Source organism: Serinus canaria, chromosome 2, assembly GCF_022539315.1.
Source record: "Serinus canaria isolate serCan28SL12 chromosome 2, serCan2020, whole genome shotgun sequence".
Classification (NCBI taxonomy): Eukaryota; Metazoa; Chordata; class Aves; order Passeriformes; family Fringillidae; genus Serinus; species Serinus canaria.
In genome coordinates, this window is record NC_066315.1 from 27,828,442 (window position 1) to 27,848,520 (window position 20,079).

General features: G+C 41.4%; 1 protein-coding gene across 1 annotated transcript; it reads left to right on the forward strand.

Moving 5' to 3' along the window:
• The first annotated feature begins 14,978 nt into the window (after window positions 1–14,978).
• ARL4A (ADP ribosylation factor like GTPase 4A) lies at window positions 14,979–17,288 on the forward strand. The gene is made up of 2 exons (XM_030237226.2): window positions 14,979–15,352; window positions 15,580–17,288. The coding sequence occupies exon 2, from the start codon at window positions 15,646–15,648 to the stop codon at window positions 16,246–16,248; it is 603 nt and encodes a 200-aa protein (XP_030093086.1). The 5' UTR covers window positions 14,979–15,352; window positions 15,580–15,645; the 3' UTR covers window positions 16,249–17,288.
• Window positions 17,289–20,079: the final 2,791 nt, after the last annotated feature.

The following is a 20,079-nucleotide window of genomic DNA, read 5'->3' on the forward strand; positions in this document are numbered from 1 at the left end:
TTGTTAATCAAACTCTCTGGTTTTATAACTTTTTGCTTGCAAAAATAATTGAGTGCAAAAATAATTGAATACAAAAATAACTACTTAATAAAATAGGAGGAAATAGGTTTATGTTTGTTTTTAAAGGATACATCTTGCTTCTTATTTGTGAGAGTAGATAAGATGTCCTTCTCCTGCTGGAAGGAGCACAAAGACCTTTTCAATGCCTCAGCCACTGAGCAGCCTGTAATTATCTAATTGTTGTCTTCAACACATACATATGATTCTTCTCATTTTTAAAAAATAACAGTTATAGTAGCTTCTGAACCAAGGATTAGACAAGATTTGTCCTTCTTGTACATAAACATATTCCGGGACACTGAGGGCTCTGAACTGGCACAGTCTGCCAGCATATTCTCCAGCACTGTGAAAGCCTCTTTTCAGTTCTCTCACACAAGACAGAGGAGCTTTTGTGGTCTCCTGGCCTGGGCTTTTGAGTTTGTAATACATTGTTCTGGCATGTTGATTGCTGATATTGAGAAGAGCATTGGGAGCTCATAAGGAACAGTGTTCTCCATTGGGATTTAAGCACAACAGCTGCTTGCAACATTGTTCTTGGGTTTGCTTGCCAGTGAGGAAGTTTATTTTTCATAATACATGTGCAGTACACACAATGATGTATTTCTTTCCCTCTAGAAGAAGAAGAGAATGAGGGAGGACAGACAGGATGGACTATGAGTGCTTGGAAATGTTAAAGATTAAGCTGTTTTCAAGAAAATATTTAAGCACGTAATTTAATGAATACACAAACGTATCTGCCTTGTTTTCATAATAGAAAAAATATTGCAGATCTGTACACAGATAAATTCAGTCAAGAATAAGCTATGTCTTGCAGTATTATCACACAGTAATAGTATGTTCACTCTACTTGCAATGGCAAATTTAGACCCTGATTTAGGAGTTTTATTATGCTACCACCAAACAGAAAGCATTCATGTTCTATTGGTTGTAAATACAGCATCATTTTTCATCTTTATTTAATAGTAGCAGAAAGGTGTTAGGAATCCTTAGAACTATCAGGACATTATAGTCCTATGTAGTATTTATATTATGTAAAATACCATAAGCTTGAGTATAACTACAGATTATGCACAGGATGGGAGTCAGCTTCTGGAATCATTGCTCTAAATAGCCATTCTGACCATAGCACATAGCACACTATACTATATAGAATTAGATCTGCTGTTAATTACTATGTTAAATGCAACTAAATTCAATTGAATGGTTTGATTTCTTGCCAGTGCAGACTCACACAGGCTTCAACTACAGCAAGAAAATGCTGGTGATGGGAGGTGGCAGACAGCAGGATTATGGTTCCCTCTCACAGGATAACTGAGGAATCATACAGGAAATGTTCTGCTCACTAGACTACAGCAGGAGATGCTCTCAGACATCTTTAGACATCTTTATAGGCTACAGGAACACTTCTTGTTATTAATCTTGTCATCTTCATCTAGTCTTCATTTTTACTGAATGTAAAAGAATTTAAAAGAAAAAAAAAATTAGCCCAAACAAGGCTATTCTTTTCTGTGGACTGAAATTCTTCTTCAGAATTAACTTCTCTATAGGAAAGTTTCGGAAAAAAACTTCAAACTTTGCTTTAGGATACAACTGCTTCAGCAGCATCTCACTGAAGTTCTGCCTTTATGGCTTAATTGAGCCAAATGCAAGTATATAAGCCAAAAAATTATTATCTAATAAAGCCAGAGCTAGATAATACTTTGCTGTGCTGACTATACAAATCCTTACATTTTCTTTTTTAAAGACAATAATTTTGTCTTTAGATAAATAAACAGTGCACTTTTCCCTTACAGCTAGGGAAAAGTGCACTGTTTATTTATCTAAAGACAAAATTACAGCTAGGAGTTCAGATGCTAAAATCAAAGGAACTTCTGAAAACACAATCAGATCTTTAATCTACTATGTGTTCTCAATGCCTAGTTACATCCTCTCTTGACTGGCCTAAAGTTACTTTGACCTTCTCTTCCTGTTAGCCCATTACCTTATGCTGAAAATGAATATACTACACTCACTTCAATTAAAGCTTCCAAGGTGCAAGGAGGAGAAGGGCTGACCAATGGGAACTGGGAGGCCCACCATGGCATAAAATTAACAGATGATTATTTTGGCCCTTCTCCCTCTGCTTGTCATTTTCCTCTTGACATTAAAGCATATTTGCATTTCAGGGAAAAAATGGTCCCTACAGAACAGAATATGTAGGCTGTTCTTTTCTTTAATAATAGCAGACAGTTATTCCAGGGAGCAAGCAGAAGGTGAAACAGTCTGCATCAGGCTTCTTCTTAAACACATCCACACTTCCACCCTTTGAGTGTTCTCTCCTCAAAGGGTTGTTAAGGGTGAACTGAGAACCACAACACTGTACGTTTTACCACCACATTTAATCAACCAGCAGTGCAATTTGGGCCTCTGTGCACATGAAATGAAAGCATCAAGTGAAAGCATTGATTTTTATTGTTTGTTAGACTGCAGATCATTGCCTCAAAAATCAGCTACATGGAGGCAAGCAGTGGAGACTGGAACAATCTGAACAGTATCCCACTGAAAGGCCCAGAGGCACACAGCAGCAGCAATGCTTTGATTACTTTAAAAAAGCCTCTTAAAGGTGCAAGAAGAGCACAGCTTTCCTTGCTCCTCTTCAACAGATATCACAGAGGTGACTCAGGGTGATTTCCCAGCATTTGGCAATCTTAGCATCAAGTCTGGATGCAATCAGGTGATTTTAGTATCACTTGCCCAAGAGTTCACCATGCTTTGTGTTGTCTGACACCCTTGCTACAGAACAAGCAGCTACAGAAACAATTGTGGTGAAAACAGACCGATGATTGGAAGATTACAGATTTCCCTCGAGGCTTAGATTTTCACAGAGGTGTCTCAGAAAGGTCACAGGTTTCCTGTAGTGGGCTTTGCACTACATCAGAGTCCCCATGTAACCAGCTGAGTGGGCTGCACATATCTCTCATGGCACCAAAGATTGCTGTCCTTCCCAACACTAACCAGCTGCTCTCCTACTGTACTTGGGTAAGAAGTGGCAGTGAATGTCCTACCACCAAGAACAGGCAAGAAGCCCACTCTAACAATCCCCTACTCTCTTTCTGCATAGGCCCAGGCAGCCAGACTCTGTCCCATCCTAGCATCTGCAGATACACTTCAGCATCCAAGTAATCCCATGTGTGAATTCCCGAAGCTCAAAGTGATCTTTTTTTAAGATTGTGTGAGGAAAGGTGATGAAAACTGGTCTGATATTCAAAGCAGCAAACAGGGATTCTGGTACTTGTATTTCCTGTTGTCTGTGTGAAGTGAATCACTGAATTTACTGTCCTATTCTCTACCTATTAAACGAGGATTTCCTTGATCCTTTCCCTGTTTATTTAAGCTGCTCTGTCTCTTACCATGTGTTTGTACAATACTTGACCTAGTCAAGTCACTTCTCAACACTGTCATCTTGTAGGTACTGCTCATAATCCAGACAGGGGCCCGGGTTATTGGTGCCAGACTGCAGAGACTTGCTCAGAGCAGGATTAGATGAGATGAGTGTGATGTCTCAGAGACCTGCTGAAGAATGGGTGCAGTTCCACCAGCTGTGGCATTAAGGCAGCAGAGGAAGGCCAGAGGCCAGCTCAGCTGAGAAGTAAAGCTTTTATGGTATAACACAATATAAGCTAAAATAGATCTCTCATCCTTGCCTGTTCAGCCTTGACACTCCATTAAAGCTGTAACTATGGGTGTATCTGCATCAGGTCCATAAAAATTCCTCTCCAGAATGGGAGCAACTGCTCTGGGGATTGTAAGTATGAAGCAAAGACAAGGCTCTGCTGTGTTTACAAAGAAATAGCAAAATCCTCAGGTGCTTCTTACTTCAACTTGGAAAAAGAAAAGATTTGCTTTTAAAAGAGATGGCATCTTGTCTGATCTCCCATGTCCTGAAACTTTTCTGCTGCTGTTGTTAAAACATGAGGCCTCTCTGCAGTACAGCTCATTTTGTTTCTGGCAAGTGTTTTGTGGTTGACTTAAGGACTGTGAGTGTTGATAACGTACTGTGTCTTTCTTTCATTACTGAATTATACTGGGTAACAGACATGGCTTCAATCAAGAGACTGAGCACGATGAGTCCTGTCCACAGTCAAGGGTATGAACTGAGAGAAACAAAAAGTGCTCACTAACTACAGATGGAGGGATGAAGATTACCAAATTTCTTGTTCATTTTGAAGCTTTGGTTTTGCATATAAATGTTGTCTCTGTTCTCCAACAAATGTCTGCTGGCTGCTGCTATAGGTTTCACACAATTTCACCACTCTGGCCCAGTGAAAGCTTGGAGTTAGGGCCTCTGTGGTGACAGCTGATGGCTGTTGTTTTATCTTAACTCTGACTTACCACAGGTCTGAAAAACACAGAAACACATACATGCTTTATGTGCCAGACTGCTGTGCCTTCAATCAATCCTCAGCAAGGACTCAAAGATGAATGATTTGCAGGGAGTGCAGTGATGCTAACTTGAAAACCCCTGTATCTACGGTTGTGCTAAGATGAAAGACTCTGCAGATATCCGTGTCCCTAAGCAGAAGGACAGGGCTCTTTAAGTGACCCTCAGCAGGCGGAATCTCTCAGACTTAGTAACAGCCTTTCAGAGAATGACTTATGGCCAGAGACCTTCCATCAGTAAACCAGGAGGAAGGGACATAACCATTTGTCCTCTTTAAGGCTTTCCCTTGCTTCCTCTGAAGATTCAGTTTGGGGTTGCATCTACTCATGTGCTGAATGTATCATATATTATCTGAATTACAAAATCTTCAAAGCATGAAGTCTTCCTTGAATAGATTCTTTCTGTTTAGGATATGTCCATGCTTGCTTTTTCCTTACATAAGGAGGTATTAATTGTTTCATTTTTCTTTTTGAGCAGTAGAGAGGCCTTGAATAAAATAATTCAATTACAAAAAAAAATTGATTATGTTCATAGTATCCCACTGCTGCTTCTGCTCCCTAGAAGTCCTGCTTGTATTCTTCATCAGTACTGGTAGAGGTGAAGAGGAAGGCTTCAGAGAGATGAAAACTGCAGAGCTTACCCTTGCAGCACTTCAACTACTGCTTCTTGCAGTATTGCCTCCATTCACTGGAGTTCAGTTAAAATCTCAGCTAAACAATCTGTTCCTCCACAAGTTTGTTTATTTGCCTTCCTTACTTTGTTTAAAACCTGCTAAGTAGTGTGGTGTGGCCATGAGAGCCAGAGAACGGGAAACCTATATTCTGATAAAATGCTGTGATGTCAACAAAAGGCTTAAAAAAGTATGCATTTAAAAATTACTGTTTTGGCAGGGTTTTATGAAAGTTTCCAATTCTAGTGGCAGAAGCTGTGCCAAATTCTCTGAAAGACTTCTCTTTTTCAATATTATGGAATTGGAATGTATGATGTGGTTTGTTTGAATCATATTCCCTGGGAGAGGAAAGCAAAAACGAATTTGCAGAGACAGGTTTTATAAGGTTTTCAAAGTGAGTTTACTGTTGTTTCCCTCCAAGAATTGAAACCTAGGATGTGAAAGAAAGCTTTCTGCCTAACACCCCCAGGTTTAGCTTTCAAATCAATTTTCAAGTGACTTAGCTTTTAACATTTAGCAAGCAGTAGGCCTAATCTTGCATTCACTGGAGTAATTTTGAGATTTACTGTTAACTTAAAAAGAAGACATGGTGAACTGATAAGATTTAAAAAATCTAGACTACAGCTGAGAAAGAAGATGAAATTACTCCTCCCCACCCACACAGTGTTTGTCTTCCCTGAAACCATTCTTTCATCGTCCTCTCTTTGGTTTGTTTCTTCTTCCCTTTTTCATCTAATCATAAATACAAACCTGGGAGCTCCCTAGGATAAGGGTTGGTTTTCCTTTTGCTATAGCACACTGTAACAGGCTCAGATTTCACACTGAAACTTTTAAGTATTGTAACTGAGAATTGGTTTTTGTGTTTTTTTTAATTTGGCTTAAGTTTTAGAAACTGCAACAAATATCCAGTACTTAAGTATAAGATGCCCATCATTTCTCACTGGAAGAGACTGAAACCTTCATGGCACAGTTCAGGCTAGCTGCTGAAACTATCCATGGCCCTGGGGGGAAAGAGTTCCTTTGGAGGCACTGAAACTCTGGAGTTCTTATCACTGGCAGCCAAACAGCTCTGTTTGGGCTTGAGAAAAATCCAATCTAGAATGCTTAGCTCTCATTCATATTTGGCTGACTGAAGTTTACTTTTCATACCAGAAATCAAAGCAAAGGAGTATTTGCTCTTTCCATTCCCTCCTGGAAAACTGATTTTTAACATCCTCTTACTTCAAAATAAAATTTAATATATTGGTCAAAATCCAAACATGCACAGGGACTGGATGCAGTTGCCACACAGCTGGCAAAGCTGTAGAACCTGCTATATCAGGGTTTGCATGTACTAAACTTGGGAGTGCTGTTGTGTTGGAATAGGGGCAAACACAGGTGAGTCTTAGCCAAAACTCTGAGTGCCTGGGAAGCCTGCAAATGAAAAGCCACTCAGAACTATGACCTTCTTTGCAAGCAAAGAATTGGCTCTTATATAATTATGAGTGCAAATGTATATTTTATTTTGCTGGGCCATATTAAGTATTTCACTGTGCATTTCAGATGCCTGTTGACTAAAAAGGACAGGTTAAAGATCCAGCCAGTGACACAATTTTTGAAAACTCACAAATGCCTCACAACTATAGAGCTAAAAGGAAGTGCCTGGGAAAGACTTCTGGTAGGAAGTGAAGCAAGCACTGCAGAGAATGAGACCAGTGGACTGCACGGATGCTCAGTAGGCTTTACCAGTCTTGTGTGGTTTGAAAAGACCAAGTTAATTTATCTGTTAAAGCATGTATTAGCTGTTTTTCTTCAGGAACACTGTTAATCAAATAATTACCTCATTAAAGATATTACAAGCTATATTTGAGCTCAGTTATCTGACTAAAATTAATAATAAATTGTTTCTTTCTTTAAAAAATAAAAATAAACCCCTCCCCTCTATCTAGGGAGCCAGAAGGTCTCTCTTTTCACTCATGTAAGAAAGATGCTTTCAGAAAGGCAGAGAGTAGTTATATTTCATACTATTTGTTCTGTATGTGACCAGGAATTATAAGCAGCACTCACAAGCTCCTGTTATTAGGAGCACTGATAAATTACCAAACAGTGGTTGGAGAACATCAGACAAATTGTTTGTGGTATATTTCACTGTGTCAGTGGGGACTTCTCTTAACTGTTGCCTCTAAGCACCAGGCTAAAGGAACTGTGACATTATCAGGGTACTACATACATTATAATACACTAAAGCAGAGACTTTAGATTTTTCACAACCCTCCTGGGAGCTTAGGCATATCTCCCATAAAATTTTATTTTCATACAGTGCAATCTCTGTGAAATCTGTTTCTATTGCTGCTGTGCCTTTTTAGGAGAGATGAGCAACTGAATTTCCTCTTCAAGGTGTGCACTTAATTTGATTTACACAAAGTTATTACAGATCAACAGCCTGCTCATTCTCACAGTGAACCCTGTATATTGGATGGGCATCACCTCTCAGTCGTTGCCAAAAATGGTGAGAACACATCCAAGACCCAGCTGTGCACACCACACAGGCACAGGCTCCCTGCTCCAGCCAGCCACAGGAACAGGCCAGTCCCTGCAAATTAGTGGAGTTGCAATGCTTTGGTTTTTGTGACTGTCTTTGAAATGCTCTCATGGCACGTTTCAGTGCACTATATTGTCTTTTAAGCATTTAATTAACCTTATGCTAACTCTGACTGTGAACTGAGTGCTGTGTGCTTCTTCCTGTCCTGCTACTTCCTCTTGGATATATGCAGAGCCTGAAGAACAAAGCATAGCTTTTAAATAAGTAACTGTTGCAAGCAGATGGATTGTTAGGAAAGAACTGGCTTAAATGAATGTTTCATCCCATAAACACTTAGTCAGAAGCTTCAGTCAGAACTTGTAACTTTTTTTTCCACTACAGTAAATCAAGTGAGATACAAATTTATCAAAGAAAAAGCCTTCTTTGTTTTGATGTCCAAGGTCTGTTTGTTTTTTCCTATCTATTACAATTCCAGCAAATGTCAGCAGCTTTATACATGTTAAATAGTTATACAGTATTTATACAGTTAGTAAAGAAAAATATTTAATAGCAGTTTTTTCTTTCCTTCATTGTTCCTCTGTGCTAGCAATATTTCAAGCAGCAGTAGTTATATTACCAACAATTCCATTATTATTCTGGAACTGGGAAAATACCTTCACATATTAAATCCTTCTGTACAGGGGCAAAATAAAATATGCTGCTCTTATATTTGTAATTGTAGTACTTTTAATCTGCTTGCAAACTGCTCCCATCATATTAAAGCATTATATTCTAAAACTCTGCAACCCTCTTCAAAGGAAGCAATGTGAGAAGATTGCAGCTGATAGTGAAATCTCAGCTTGATAGAATTTTAAACTGTTTAGAATTATTCTGGCATAGAAAAAAAAAAAAACAAACCAAAACAAAACCAAAACAAAACAAACAAAAAAAAAAAAAAAAAAAAAAACAACAAAAAAAAAAACCACCCAAAAAAATCCCAAAGACAACCCTAAAGTGCCCATAGCTTTTCTGGGGGAAAAAATACTGGGGAATAAAAAATATATTGGAAGCCATTCTCTAAAATTTTCAATGTAGCATTGAGTTAGCACTACATTCTAAGCAAAATAGTACGATGACATAAGTCACTAGTTCCAGAGCGAAAAAACCCTATAAAAGCAAAAGTGCTGTCACAAACCTTGGGTAGGAGGTGGGGAACCTGTTGCTGAGGTGAATGTGAGTCTTTGAGCAGTATACAACCATTGAAGAAAACATGCAAGCCAAGGCTTGCTCGTGTGTAGTATCACACATTAAACACTGGAATTGCTCATGATGAAGTCTTGCCTCATGTAATGAAGGATTAAAGTAGGAGGTATTCTGTCCATTTATTAAATAAACATATTTGCTGGGCGTTTTTTAGCACCAGCTTCTTAGTGAAGTGGGGGTGGAAACCAGGGGTTCCTGTAAAAAAACCCCCTTTTTTATATTCTTTAAACTTTGTATCATATGAAGAGGGGATCTATGTTAAACCCTTATTAATTACACTCTGCTATTAAATGAACATTCAGTGTAGCTGAGAGTTTTGTCATACAAGTCCTTAACACAAAGATACTGTTGGGGACAACCCTTCTGCTGTCCCACCCTGTCACAGAAGGGGTGCATTACTCGTACAACCACATGTACACAAAGTAATCAGGCTGTTCCCTGTGTTCCACAAACATGGAGTCACCACCATTACAGCCATCCCATCAGAGGATGAAACAACCAAAGTTCATGTAACTTGGAAGGCAGAGGTTAAAACTTCAGTTACCCTGAGCCAACACTTGTTCAATGTGACTAAGAACATTTATGAGCTAGTACAACTTTCTTTCAGCTAACACACCTGAATAGAATTGAAGATGCAACTCCGACTGTCAGTATCAGAAGAGGCTTTTTGTTTGTTAGCCTGCTGTATGGCATTATGTTTATTTATGAAAATGAAAGTAGCAAAAATATAGATGTTAGACTTCATGTGAAGGTATGTATGAAATTACAGTAAGTTTAATTAACTGGTCTACACACAGCAACTCCATCTCCTACTGCTCTAAGCTTATTTATTGTGAGGAAATAAATTAGATTTTCTACCACCAACTACTATTTAATAATCAAAGCAAAGTAGTTCATGCAGCATGTAAGTTATCATAAAATAATTCAGCAGACGTAGCAAAGATGATAAAAGACTTCCTTGGGCAAAACATTTTGTACATCAATTTAAGAGATAGTCTTAAGAGCAAAAACTCATATGTTACAATTTGTCAGCTATTTCATTCTTACCTCTCATATTCAAGGGGGTTCACAAAATTCAGAGTGAAACTGCTGTAATATTTTGCATCCCATGCAACAACTCAAAGCAGTACTTTCAGAATCGTGTAACAATTCAAAGCAGTATTTTTTTAGCTCTGAGATCTAGCGTATAGCTGAGGAGAAGTAACTTCAATTTTTGAATGTACAACTGAGCTACAGTTGGTCTCTGTAATAATAAACATTATTACTATTACACAAACATTAATACATATTACCCCAGCCAAGGTCTGCCATGTCATTGTACTGAAATGCAATTGATTTTCTCTTTCATACACATTGAGAAATCTGCTCGATTTCCACACAGAGCAGCAATGACTGGTGGTGTGAGGCTGCTAACACCTCTCTCGTGAAGTTGGGGGTTGGGATCCCATTGCTGTAGACCAGCTACCTGTAGCTGACTGTGCAGAGTCCTTGCAATAATTCTATTCTTCCTATAGAAGAATGCAGCTGGTTTCTTCCTATCCCTCCTTCAGCATTTGCTCATATTTGCTTCTGTCTTTTACTGTTCTTTAGTTCTGGCCATATCCCTCTGCGTGTGCAGTACATGGCATCAGGATCATTTGTCTGATGTTTCATTTTTCATTTGATTTGAATCAAATTTGCTACATACAATACATGGTGCTATTAAAAATAACTCTAAGATGATTAGCTGTTGAAGAATTATAGGATAATAAATGCCATTAGCCTCTTCTTCAGAATGAAGATATTTAATGAAAACAAAAGGAATATTGTGCATAACTGGCCATGTAAATTCAAGCCCACTATCTTTGCTTTGGAAGGAATTTCTCATCTGCTGCATCACTAGATGTGGTTGTATAACAACAGTCATACCTACTTGAGCGGAATTTAACTTTAAAATGACCAGCACTAATGAAATCTCTGATTTAATGTCCTGCTACAGTAAATCTCTCATGAACTGCTAGATTTAATTTCCATGAATTGCTATTTCCATATGAAAGACGATTTCTTGTGAAGAATACATGCAACCTTGCAAGTAGATGTTTGATGATCCTTTGCATTTTTATTATCTGGGCACTGTGAGACAGCTCCTGCAGTGAAGGAGGTGATATGTATTAAAAAGTAACCTAAGTCTCTGCTGGGTAATAATATTAAAATTTCCAATAATCTTATCTTTCCACTGCAAGCCAATTCTTTCTTGGCAACACTTCAACCAATTTCATGGTCCATATCCCTAATAAGGACTATTTAAGTTTCTCAGAAGCTGTTAATAATTGCAGCATTGGAAGCCTGGCCCCCTCAAACCTGCCCTGAACCAAAATTATCCCCAGGCCATTAAGGAATTAAAAAAAACCCCAACAACAACAACAACAACAAAAAATACTTTATCATAAGGAAGAAATTGCATGTTATAAAGGTACTGCTTCTTTTTCTTGAAACACAATGATTTGTCCCTGGCCCTAGTCTCTTCTATGTGGAAAATATTTATAGCATATATGCAAGAAACCTGTGGAGAAAATAATATATTAATATTTACACTGGTACCCTGTGTAAACAGGAAAGGGGAGAAGGTTTTTAGCCCATAGAAGCTGAAGTTGCAGTTGTTTTCATGAGCTAAGGAATGCTGAGCCACAAAGAACTCAGATCTCTAGAGATTAGATAGGAAATGAGAAAAGTATCAGTATGTGAAATTACCCCAACACAGAAATTAGGCACCTCCTTATTTTGCATTAAAAATTCTGCATGTGGCTCGATCCTTTCACCATTGTTTCCTCTTACACGTATCTTGCAGTTATTTCCAGCTGTCATCTAGGAACAGCCCATTCCCCCCATTTAGCTACACACTTGAAAAGTGTGGAATGTGTTCTTTCTGTACACCTCTTTCATTCAAGAGTTCTACAGGATAATCAGAGCCTTGCTTTACCTTTATCTTCAATTATCAGAGGTTGAATGTGTCAACTCTTCTACACTCCCACTAATTTAGATACCATTACTCTGTAACACCTGCCCAGTCTGCTCGTTTGACTTCTAAAGCAGCATGAAGTGGATGGGAGGAGCTGATCCACTCGGATTGTTATTTAATAGCTGTTTTGCAGAAGTGCCTACAGGCATTAATTAAGATCAAGGTGCAAAGAAGACTTACAGTGAAAAATAAGTCTCAGCCCCAGAGAGATCATAATTCACTTCAGAGCAAGCTACAACAGGTAAATGTGATAAATTAACTGTAGGGAGTGTCCAGGCATTTTCTGGAGAGCACTGATTATTTCCATGTATATATTTACAAATACACGTATGCTCATGTTGTTGAAGATATTAATTTCTATTTAATCTTAAAATTACTTCCCTGATGTCATAAAACTCTTTTTGCAAGATTATGAGATTCCTTCTCCACCTACTGTGTTGGACATGCTATACCTTAGGAAAAACCATCAGTTCTTTATCCCTCCCTTTCCAATAAAATATTATGTATTGACTGCTTTTCAGGAGAACAAGAGATAAAAACAAGCCTTATGCATCTTATGTGTAAAACCAAAATACCTTCCACAAGGGGAGGAGCTAGCCAAAATCCAGTCTCATGGAATTAATTGCAAAAATTGTAAAAAAATCATTAGGAAGCTGTGTTAAAGTTTGAACAGATCTTGGTAACAATAAGACATGAAGGTTTAGGAGACTGTAATATCTAATAGGGTTATTTTTCCATTAAAAATAGGGGATAGGTAATTTTGTAGGTGAAGATAAAGGTCAATTTGATTTATTTCAGCTTGTCAAGCTTTATGCATAAATCTATTATCTGCAGTAGTATTCCTTAACAAGGTATTTCTAGCTGGTTTCCTCCCAATTTTGAATTACTAAAAACCATCCATTAAATAATTAAGGCCCACTTTTCCGGTCACTATAGATGCTTTCCTCTTACATTGTATGCTATGCAGTTCTTTATGTAATGCAAAAGTACTGTAAAATACTGCCACATCAAAAACCTAAGACCAGCTGGCCTTAGGGGTAGAAACTTACCCCTCCTTTTCATAGATGTAAAATCACCTTCCTATACATACAGGCCACTTCCTCCAAAAAGAATCAGCTGCTAGATCAGGATGTAAATAATGAACAAAGATAAAAGCAGTGAAATATTCATCTCAGATGTAAGCAAATTAGAATTTTGCTATTTTTAGTAGGACTAGAATGGGTATCAACACTTTAGTAACATGAAACGTTGCCTACAGCACTCAGTGGAAATTTTTTTTTTTGCTATGATATGTCCCTTATTACTTCTCTTTTACATAAAATTATCTGTGATTTAAAACATGGACTACAATGCTTTCAAAGGGAAAAAAAAGGAAATATGACTGTCTGAATATTCTTGTAAATGAACCCTTTTCAGCAGCCACATCAAGAAATCCTAAAGTCCTCTAGACAAAAAGGCAAGACTAATACTGAAAATGACAGTTCTCTTTTACTGAAGCTCAGCTGGTCAAAGATTTGGGTGGTTCCCAGAGAAGCTGTGGATGCCCCATCCCTGGAAGTGTTCAAGGCCAGGCTGGATGGAGCTCTGAGCCACCTGGTCTAATGAAATGTGTCCCTGCCCACAGCAGTGGGGCTGTGAGTAGATGATTTTTAAAGCTCCTTCCAGCCCAAACCACTCTATGATTCTATGGTTCTGACAACTGAGTGCAGAAAAACATGCACTTAGACATACACAGTGCTACTAGAGCAGCACAATAGCTTTAGGTAACAGCTAAATAAATGCTTTCATCGTAAAGATTGATTTATTAATTTTTTATCTAAGGACTATAGATGAAGACTGTTGTAGCACGCTGTGATCTGATCCTCCTGTGTGCTGTTTCACACTGGTCCGGGGTACACCCGACACAGGCAGCAGTGACCATCTCCATTCCACAGCCGTGCAAGCTCCAGTGGCAAAGGTGCTGGGCGAACAGAGCACTGGGAGGGAACAGAACCTGCTACGGCAGCGAGAAGAGCGGGGACTAAACACTCCTCCTCCTCCAGGCCTCCTCTAACACCTGTATGCTCTGGAAACAGTAAGTGTAGTCAATGTGTTATCAGACACTCGTAATTAGTTGTGGGAAACATTTCACTGCTCCAATCAGCCTGAGATATGAAAATGCAGGATTACTTAACATGTCTCTGTGCTGTGGGAAACTTTTTTTGCAACCTTTCTTAGCCAGGTACCATTGCGTGTTCACTCAGACGCGAGCACTGCTGCCATCCCTGTGCGCCACGCGTCCATCAGAACCGTGTCACATACTACGTTATTCCCGGGCCCTCCCGGTCAGCCTCTCCGGTTTCGCGGGAACAGGTCAAAGGCACATACAGCACGTACGATGAGACCACAGAGCCGGGCCGGCGCACTTTTATTTTCGAAGCACCTCCGATCCCGCCCGCACCGGGGGCGTCCCGGGGCGCTCAGCGTCTCTCCCGCCTCAGCCGGGCCGCGCGCCCCCGGCAGCAGCGCAGGTGCGCGGGGAGGGACCGCCCGAGGCCGGCAGGGGGCGCGCTAGAGTGACAGCACCTAGACCCAATGGGTGTGGAGAGGGGGCGGGGCGCCGCAGAGCTGGCCCCAGAGCGGCCGGGACCGCGGTGGAGTGACAGCAGCCGTGCCCAATGAGCGTGCGCTCTCCCGAGAAGGGGCGGGGCGCTGGACCGCCGGAGGGGCGCTGCCGCCCGTCGCGGGGCCGAGGGGTTGCCGTAGGTGGAGGGCGAGGCCGCGCCGGCCTGCCCCGAACGGCCCACGTGAGGCAGCGGCTCCGCCTCCCGTGAGGGAGGAGGAGGAGCGGGGGCCGTTCAAGGCAGGGCGTGGGGGGGGGAGCGGCCCCTTCCTGCGGCCGCGCTCGGCCCGAAGCGCTCTGCTGCGGACGGTACGATACTCGGGTTCTGCATGAGCGGCCGGCGCCGCCGGCCAATGGGCGAGGCGGAGTGCTGCTCGCTCCCCGCCCCACGCGCGCGGCGAGGCCAATGGGAGGGCGCGGGGAGGGGCGCGCGGGGCTAGGCGCGCGCTGGGAGGCGCCCCACCACCAGATGCAGCGGAGAGTCGCGAGGGCGGCAGCGCCGGCGGCCGGAGAGGCAGCAGCGGAGCGGGAGCAGCAGCAGCAGCGACTGCGGGAGCCGGAGCTGGAGCCGCGGCAATAGCGGCAGCCGCAGTGACTGCAGGAGAAGCAGCGGGAGCCGCAGCAGTAGCGGCAGCAGCAGTGACTGCAGGAGAAGCAGCGGGAGCCGCAGCAGTAGCGGCAGCAGCAGCTGCGACTGCGGGAGAAGCAGCGGGAGCCGCGGCAGTAGCGGAAGAGGGAGCGACTGCGGGAGCCGCAGCAGAAGCGGCCGCGGGAGCAGCGGCGGCGCGTGGACATGGGGTGGCGGGCAGCGCGCCCCTCCCCGCGCTGAGGGAGCCGCGGTAGGCTTGGGGCGCGGCGAGGGGCGGCGGGGACGCAGGTGCCGGGCGAGCCGCAGTGCCGGGAGCGGCCGCAGCCGCCGGGCGGGGCGGGGGACGTGTGGCGTTCCGCGTCGCGTTGCCCGCGGCCGCCCCCGCAGTCGGGGCGGCGGCGCCGTGGCCGGCGCGTTGCGGCCGCGCAGCCCCGGCGCTGGCGGAGCGGGCTCTAACGCCGCTTGTGTCGTTGGCAGGATCCGAGCGCAGCCGCGGGAGCCGCCTCTGCTCGTGGCAGCCTGCTGTCACCTTCCCTTCTGGCAATGGGGAATGGACTCTCGGACCAGACGCCGATCCTCTCCAGCCTGCCTTCCTTCCAGAGCTTTCACATCGTCATCCTGGGGCTGGACTGCGCTGGGAAGACGACGGTGCTCTACAGACTGCAGTTCAATGAGTTCGTCAACACTGTCCCCACTAAAGGATTTAATACGGAGAAAATCAAAGTGACGCTGGGCAACTCCAAGACGGTCACTTTCCACTTCTGGGATGTGGGCGGCCAGGAGAAGCTGAGGCCGCTGTGGAAGTCGTACACAAGGTGCACCGATGGCATCGTGTTTGTGGTGGACTCCGTCGACGTTGAGAGGATGGAGGAGGCCAAAACAGAACTACATAAGATTACTAGGATATCTGAGAATCAAGGAGTGCCTGTCCTTATCATTGCTAACAAGCAGGACCTGAGGAACTCTCTCTCCCTTTCCGAAATAGAGAAAATGTTAGCAATGAGTGAGCTGAGTTCTTCAACACCCTGGCATTTGCAGCCTACCTGTGCAATCATTGGAGACGGACTTAAAGAGGGACTGGAGAAACTACATGATATGATAATTAAGCGAAGGAAAATGTTGAGGCAGCAGAAAAAGAAGAGATGAGTTCTTTTTAGACCTTTCTATTTTAGAGTAGTTACATGGTCAAAATTTGACGTAAGACAGCTTCCAAAGCCAGGCCTGCCTGTTTGGATGCCGTTAAGCTTAGTTACGTTGAACAATCAGTTGCACAACCTTGCTGTGTGCAGGAAGGCTGTGCAGTTCTGGATTTTTTTTTTTTAACTAGTCTCTTCTGAGTTTTTTGGCTCTGTATTATTTCAGAAGCCCTAATAGATGATGTAATGCTATCAGGAAATGGATGGGTGGGTATATGTGACATGGATGTCTAAATAGCCAAATAAAACGAGGGTTTTCTGCTTAGTGTTGTAGTCATATGTTTGAGGGTGCCCTCTGCAAGCAATTTGCATTGAAGGTGTTCTGTGTTTTTAAACTTCTAATGCTCGTAAGTGGAGTGCTTAGGTGAACATTATACAGCTTTAAAAACATGTATGAAGCTAGTAACCCATAATTTCGTTGAGGCTGGTTTTTTACCTTGTTTGAGGATTTTTATGAAAGCTTGGCTACATGTGTAGGTTTTTTTTAATTTGGCACTTTTTGAAATTGAATTACGTTCAGTTCAAACACTTGAAATTTTAAGTGCTGTGGATTCTTCAACTGGTAAAAGAAAGACTTTGACAAGTAAAAACTGTAAACAACATGATGGAGCATGAAAAAGTGGTTTCTCAACATATAGCATGTTTTTTGGTATATAAGGTTTTTATTTTTTAGAAGTAGCCATTCATCATTATACAGTGCTAATCAGGTTTAAACTGTTACTCAAAATTAGTAATTTTTTTCTGAATGGTGAGTTTTATGTCCTCCTAGTATCAAAAGTCAATGAATTGCAGTAAAGGAGCCATAAAGAACAACTATTGCTGCTGTGGTTCTAACCAGTGCAGCTTTCTTTGCCCTATTGGTGACTTTCCTGGCAATATAACATACTTAAAATGAGGTAAAGATGGAGTTAAAATTAGCAGAGCACATCTTGTATCTCCCCAAAATAACCCATTTTATTAAAGCAGTATTGCTATGTCACTTTCAACGTATGCTTTTTTGTTGTGACTCTTACAGTATTTTGTGGTTAGGAATGTAATAATGCTTTATACACTCAAACTTTAGACACTACCGGGGGCGGGGGGGGGGGGGGGGGAGGGGGGGGGGAGGGAAAGGGGGAAGAAGATTTTCAAGATGGGCCTGTGTTCTGCTTTAATTATGCTTTAAGCTGTTCTTGTTTACAGAGTGTGCAAACAGTGTTAACTGGGCAGGATAGTGCTTGACAGAAAAGGGAGGGTAGTTTTTCTTACTGGTACAGAGCTTCAAGTGACTCTTTAGATACTTGGTTAGCAATTAAAAGGGCTAAAGCAGAGCCTGGATTTTTAAGACTAACTTTAGTGGTGCTGTAGAAATTCATCAGAATGTTAGATTATCTTTAAACTTTTGTTGGAAATACCAGACTAAAAAAAAAAATAGAAACTAGCAAAATCAATTTCCTCCTCTCAACCAGCAAAGTAATACATTTTTCTTACCTGCTGCCATGTATCAGGAGGATGACAGCTACAAACCGAATGTCAATTGATGTAATTTAGCTATGTTGAAAAAAAAAGAAAAGTTTTTTAACCAGCAGCTGTTCGACCAGGAGATAACCAAAAATGCACTTTAGTGTCTTCGATAACTGAAAGTGACAGCTGTTTGTTTTTTTTTTTATGACATCTTGGTCCTTTTTGAATAAACTGAAGTAGCTTCCAGTGGAGCTTTTGTATGTTGGTTATATATGTACCTGCACTGGTGACATTGTAAGTCACTTACTCAAGTAATGTCTATATTTATAGAAATGTGGATGACTTCTTAAACCTCAATAAACAATTGAAAACAAGCCTGCAGAGAGAAGGTGTCTGACTTCTTGTGCTGCAGTGGAACTTTCTTATCAACCTCTGTGCGCATAGTTCTCCTGTTACGTGAATCAGTATTTCTGTTGAATAACCAAAGTCTTAAAGTGTGGGGAGGCTTATAAATGTCACAGTGTTAGAAACTGGAGGTATCTCATTGAAAACTTTGGATAAATGGTATGTCTTTATATTCATGGAAGAAATACCTGCTGCCATGACTCTCTTCCAAAGTGATGGCTCTTGCACAGTTTGAAACATCTTGTATTATAGCTGAGCCTATTTTGTGGTACATGCAACACTTAATAGGCAATGTTGGGCATATATCACATGTAGTCTCAGGTGGTACTTGATTTAATGTCTTTAGCCTTGTGTATCTGAAGCTGTCTGAGGGAATCATCTCTAGTTAAGCCTTGGGTGATTTTTCTTCTGGAAAGTTACAGTAATGAGTAGAATGTGTTGATATGGCAAGCTTCTAATTAGTTTCAGGACCCAAGCATAGACAAGAAAAACTTTGTTTAGCCTGTGAATGAAAATGGCTAAGTTTCAACCAGAATACTCTATCTCAAAACCCTGATATATTCATTTTTGTTTATATAACTGATGGCACATCAAAATGTAGGTTACTTTTAGTCCTGAGAAAAAAGCTATATTAATGATGCTGAGTCCTATGAATTTGGTGTATAACTGGTATACTTTGCTTCCTATTGGATACACTGTACTCCTGCACTAAGGAAGGTGAGATGGCTGGCTGGCTCTTTGTAGCAGGTAAACAAACTGCTACCAAATACTAATTGCTCCATTTTCAGTACTCATTAAGCTTCTATTGGGAATTGTTGAAAAGCCATATTTCTTGAAAAAAACAACTGTGTTTTGTTTTGCATATTAAAAATGCTAGTGTTTTATTGGTGGCAGACTCCCTCAACTCTTCTATGCATAAAACCAGCAGTGAATGATTTTTAATTACAAAGACTTGACGGATCTGTACTCTAGCACTCTGGAGGGAAAAGTGAGAGAAGGTGGAGTACTGTTTCTAAAATGTCATGGTTCTTACTGTGTTAATAGTGACTTGGAAGTAGAAGACTCTAGGGGATGATTTTTAAATCCAAGCCATTCCTTTGTCTGCATTAGAACTGTTTTGCTGGAATTTTACAGTGACAGTCCTGAGAGTACAGTATACAAATGTAGCTTTACCTCTGAAACTGTTTTGTATTACTATGACAGTCTTCCAACTCTGAACAAAACAATGATTGCAGGAGAGCATTCAGCATCTGAACTGATTGAGTTCCTTGTGGCATGGTCCTGCCAAGTGTGGATCACGTTTTTCCATATGATGAATTTTTAGTTCTGGCCTAAATATGGTATGTGTAAGAAAATCTTCAGAGTAGCTGAATAAGCAGGTGTGATTTTGTTACAATGCTGGAGTTACAAATCTTAAATGGAAAATGCTTTTTGCTCAAAGGGCTACAGATTAACGCTGTGTTCTGCAAGATTTCAGGTGACTATCTTAACCTGCTTCTCTAAGGGGGTAAGGAATTGCATCTGAATTGGTGCTATTGAACAGGCTATAAGGTCTTGTCACCTTATCACTTGTTTTAGCTCATGAAAGCTTGCATAGCATTGCCTCAGCTATTTACACACAATCACAGTTAACCAGCCTTCAGGATCTGGCTATTTCTAGCAGCATAGCTGTGTGTTATCAACTAGGATAGTTTCAACTGTACCTAGTTGGGTATGATGAGGCTCCAGGTTCTCAGATCACTTTTAAGTTGCATTGAACTGAATGTGCATTTATATTTGGGGAAAAAAAAAAAGTGAAACATTTTGCTCTTCAGATTTTCATGTTTTAGTGAGACACGATTGATCCTTTGTGTGGAAAGCAATACCCACAGCCAGCCCATGCTTCCCAGCCTGACCTGGGTGCTTCTGTAGCCTTTGACAGAACACTCAGAGC

Bases quoted from the DNA above. Each gene is read 5' to 3' on its own strand.
- ARL4A (XM_030237226.2), top strand. From the start codon at position 15,646: ATGGGGAATGGACTCTCGGACCAGACGCCGATCCTCTCCAGCCTGCCT.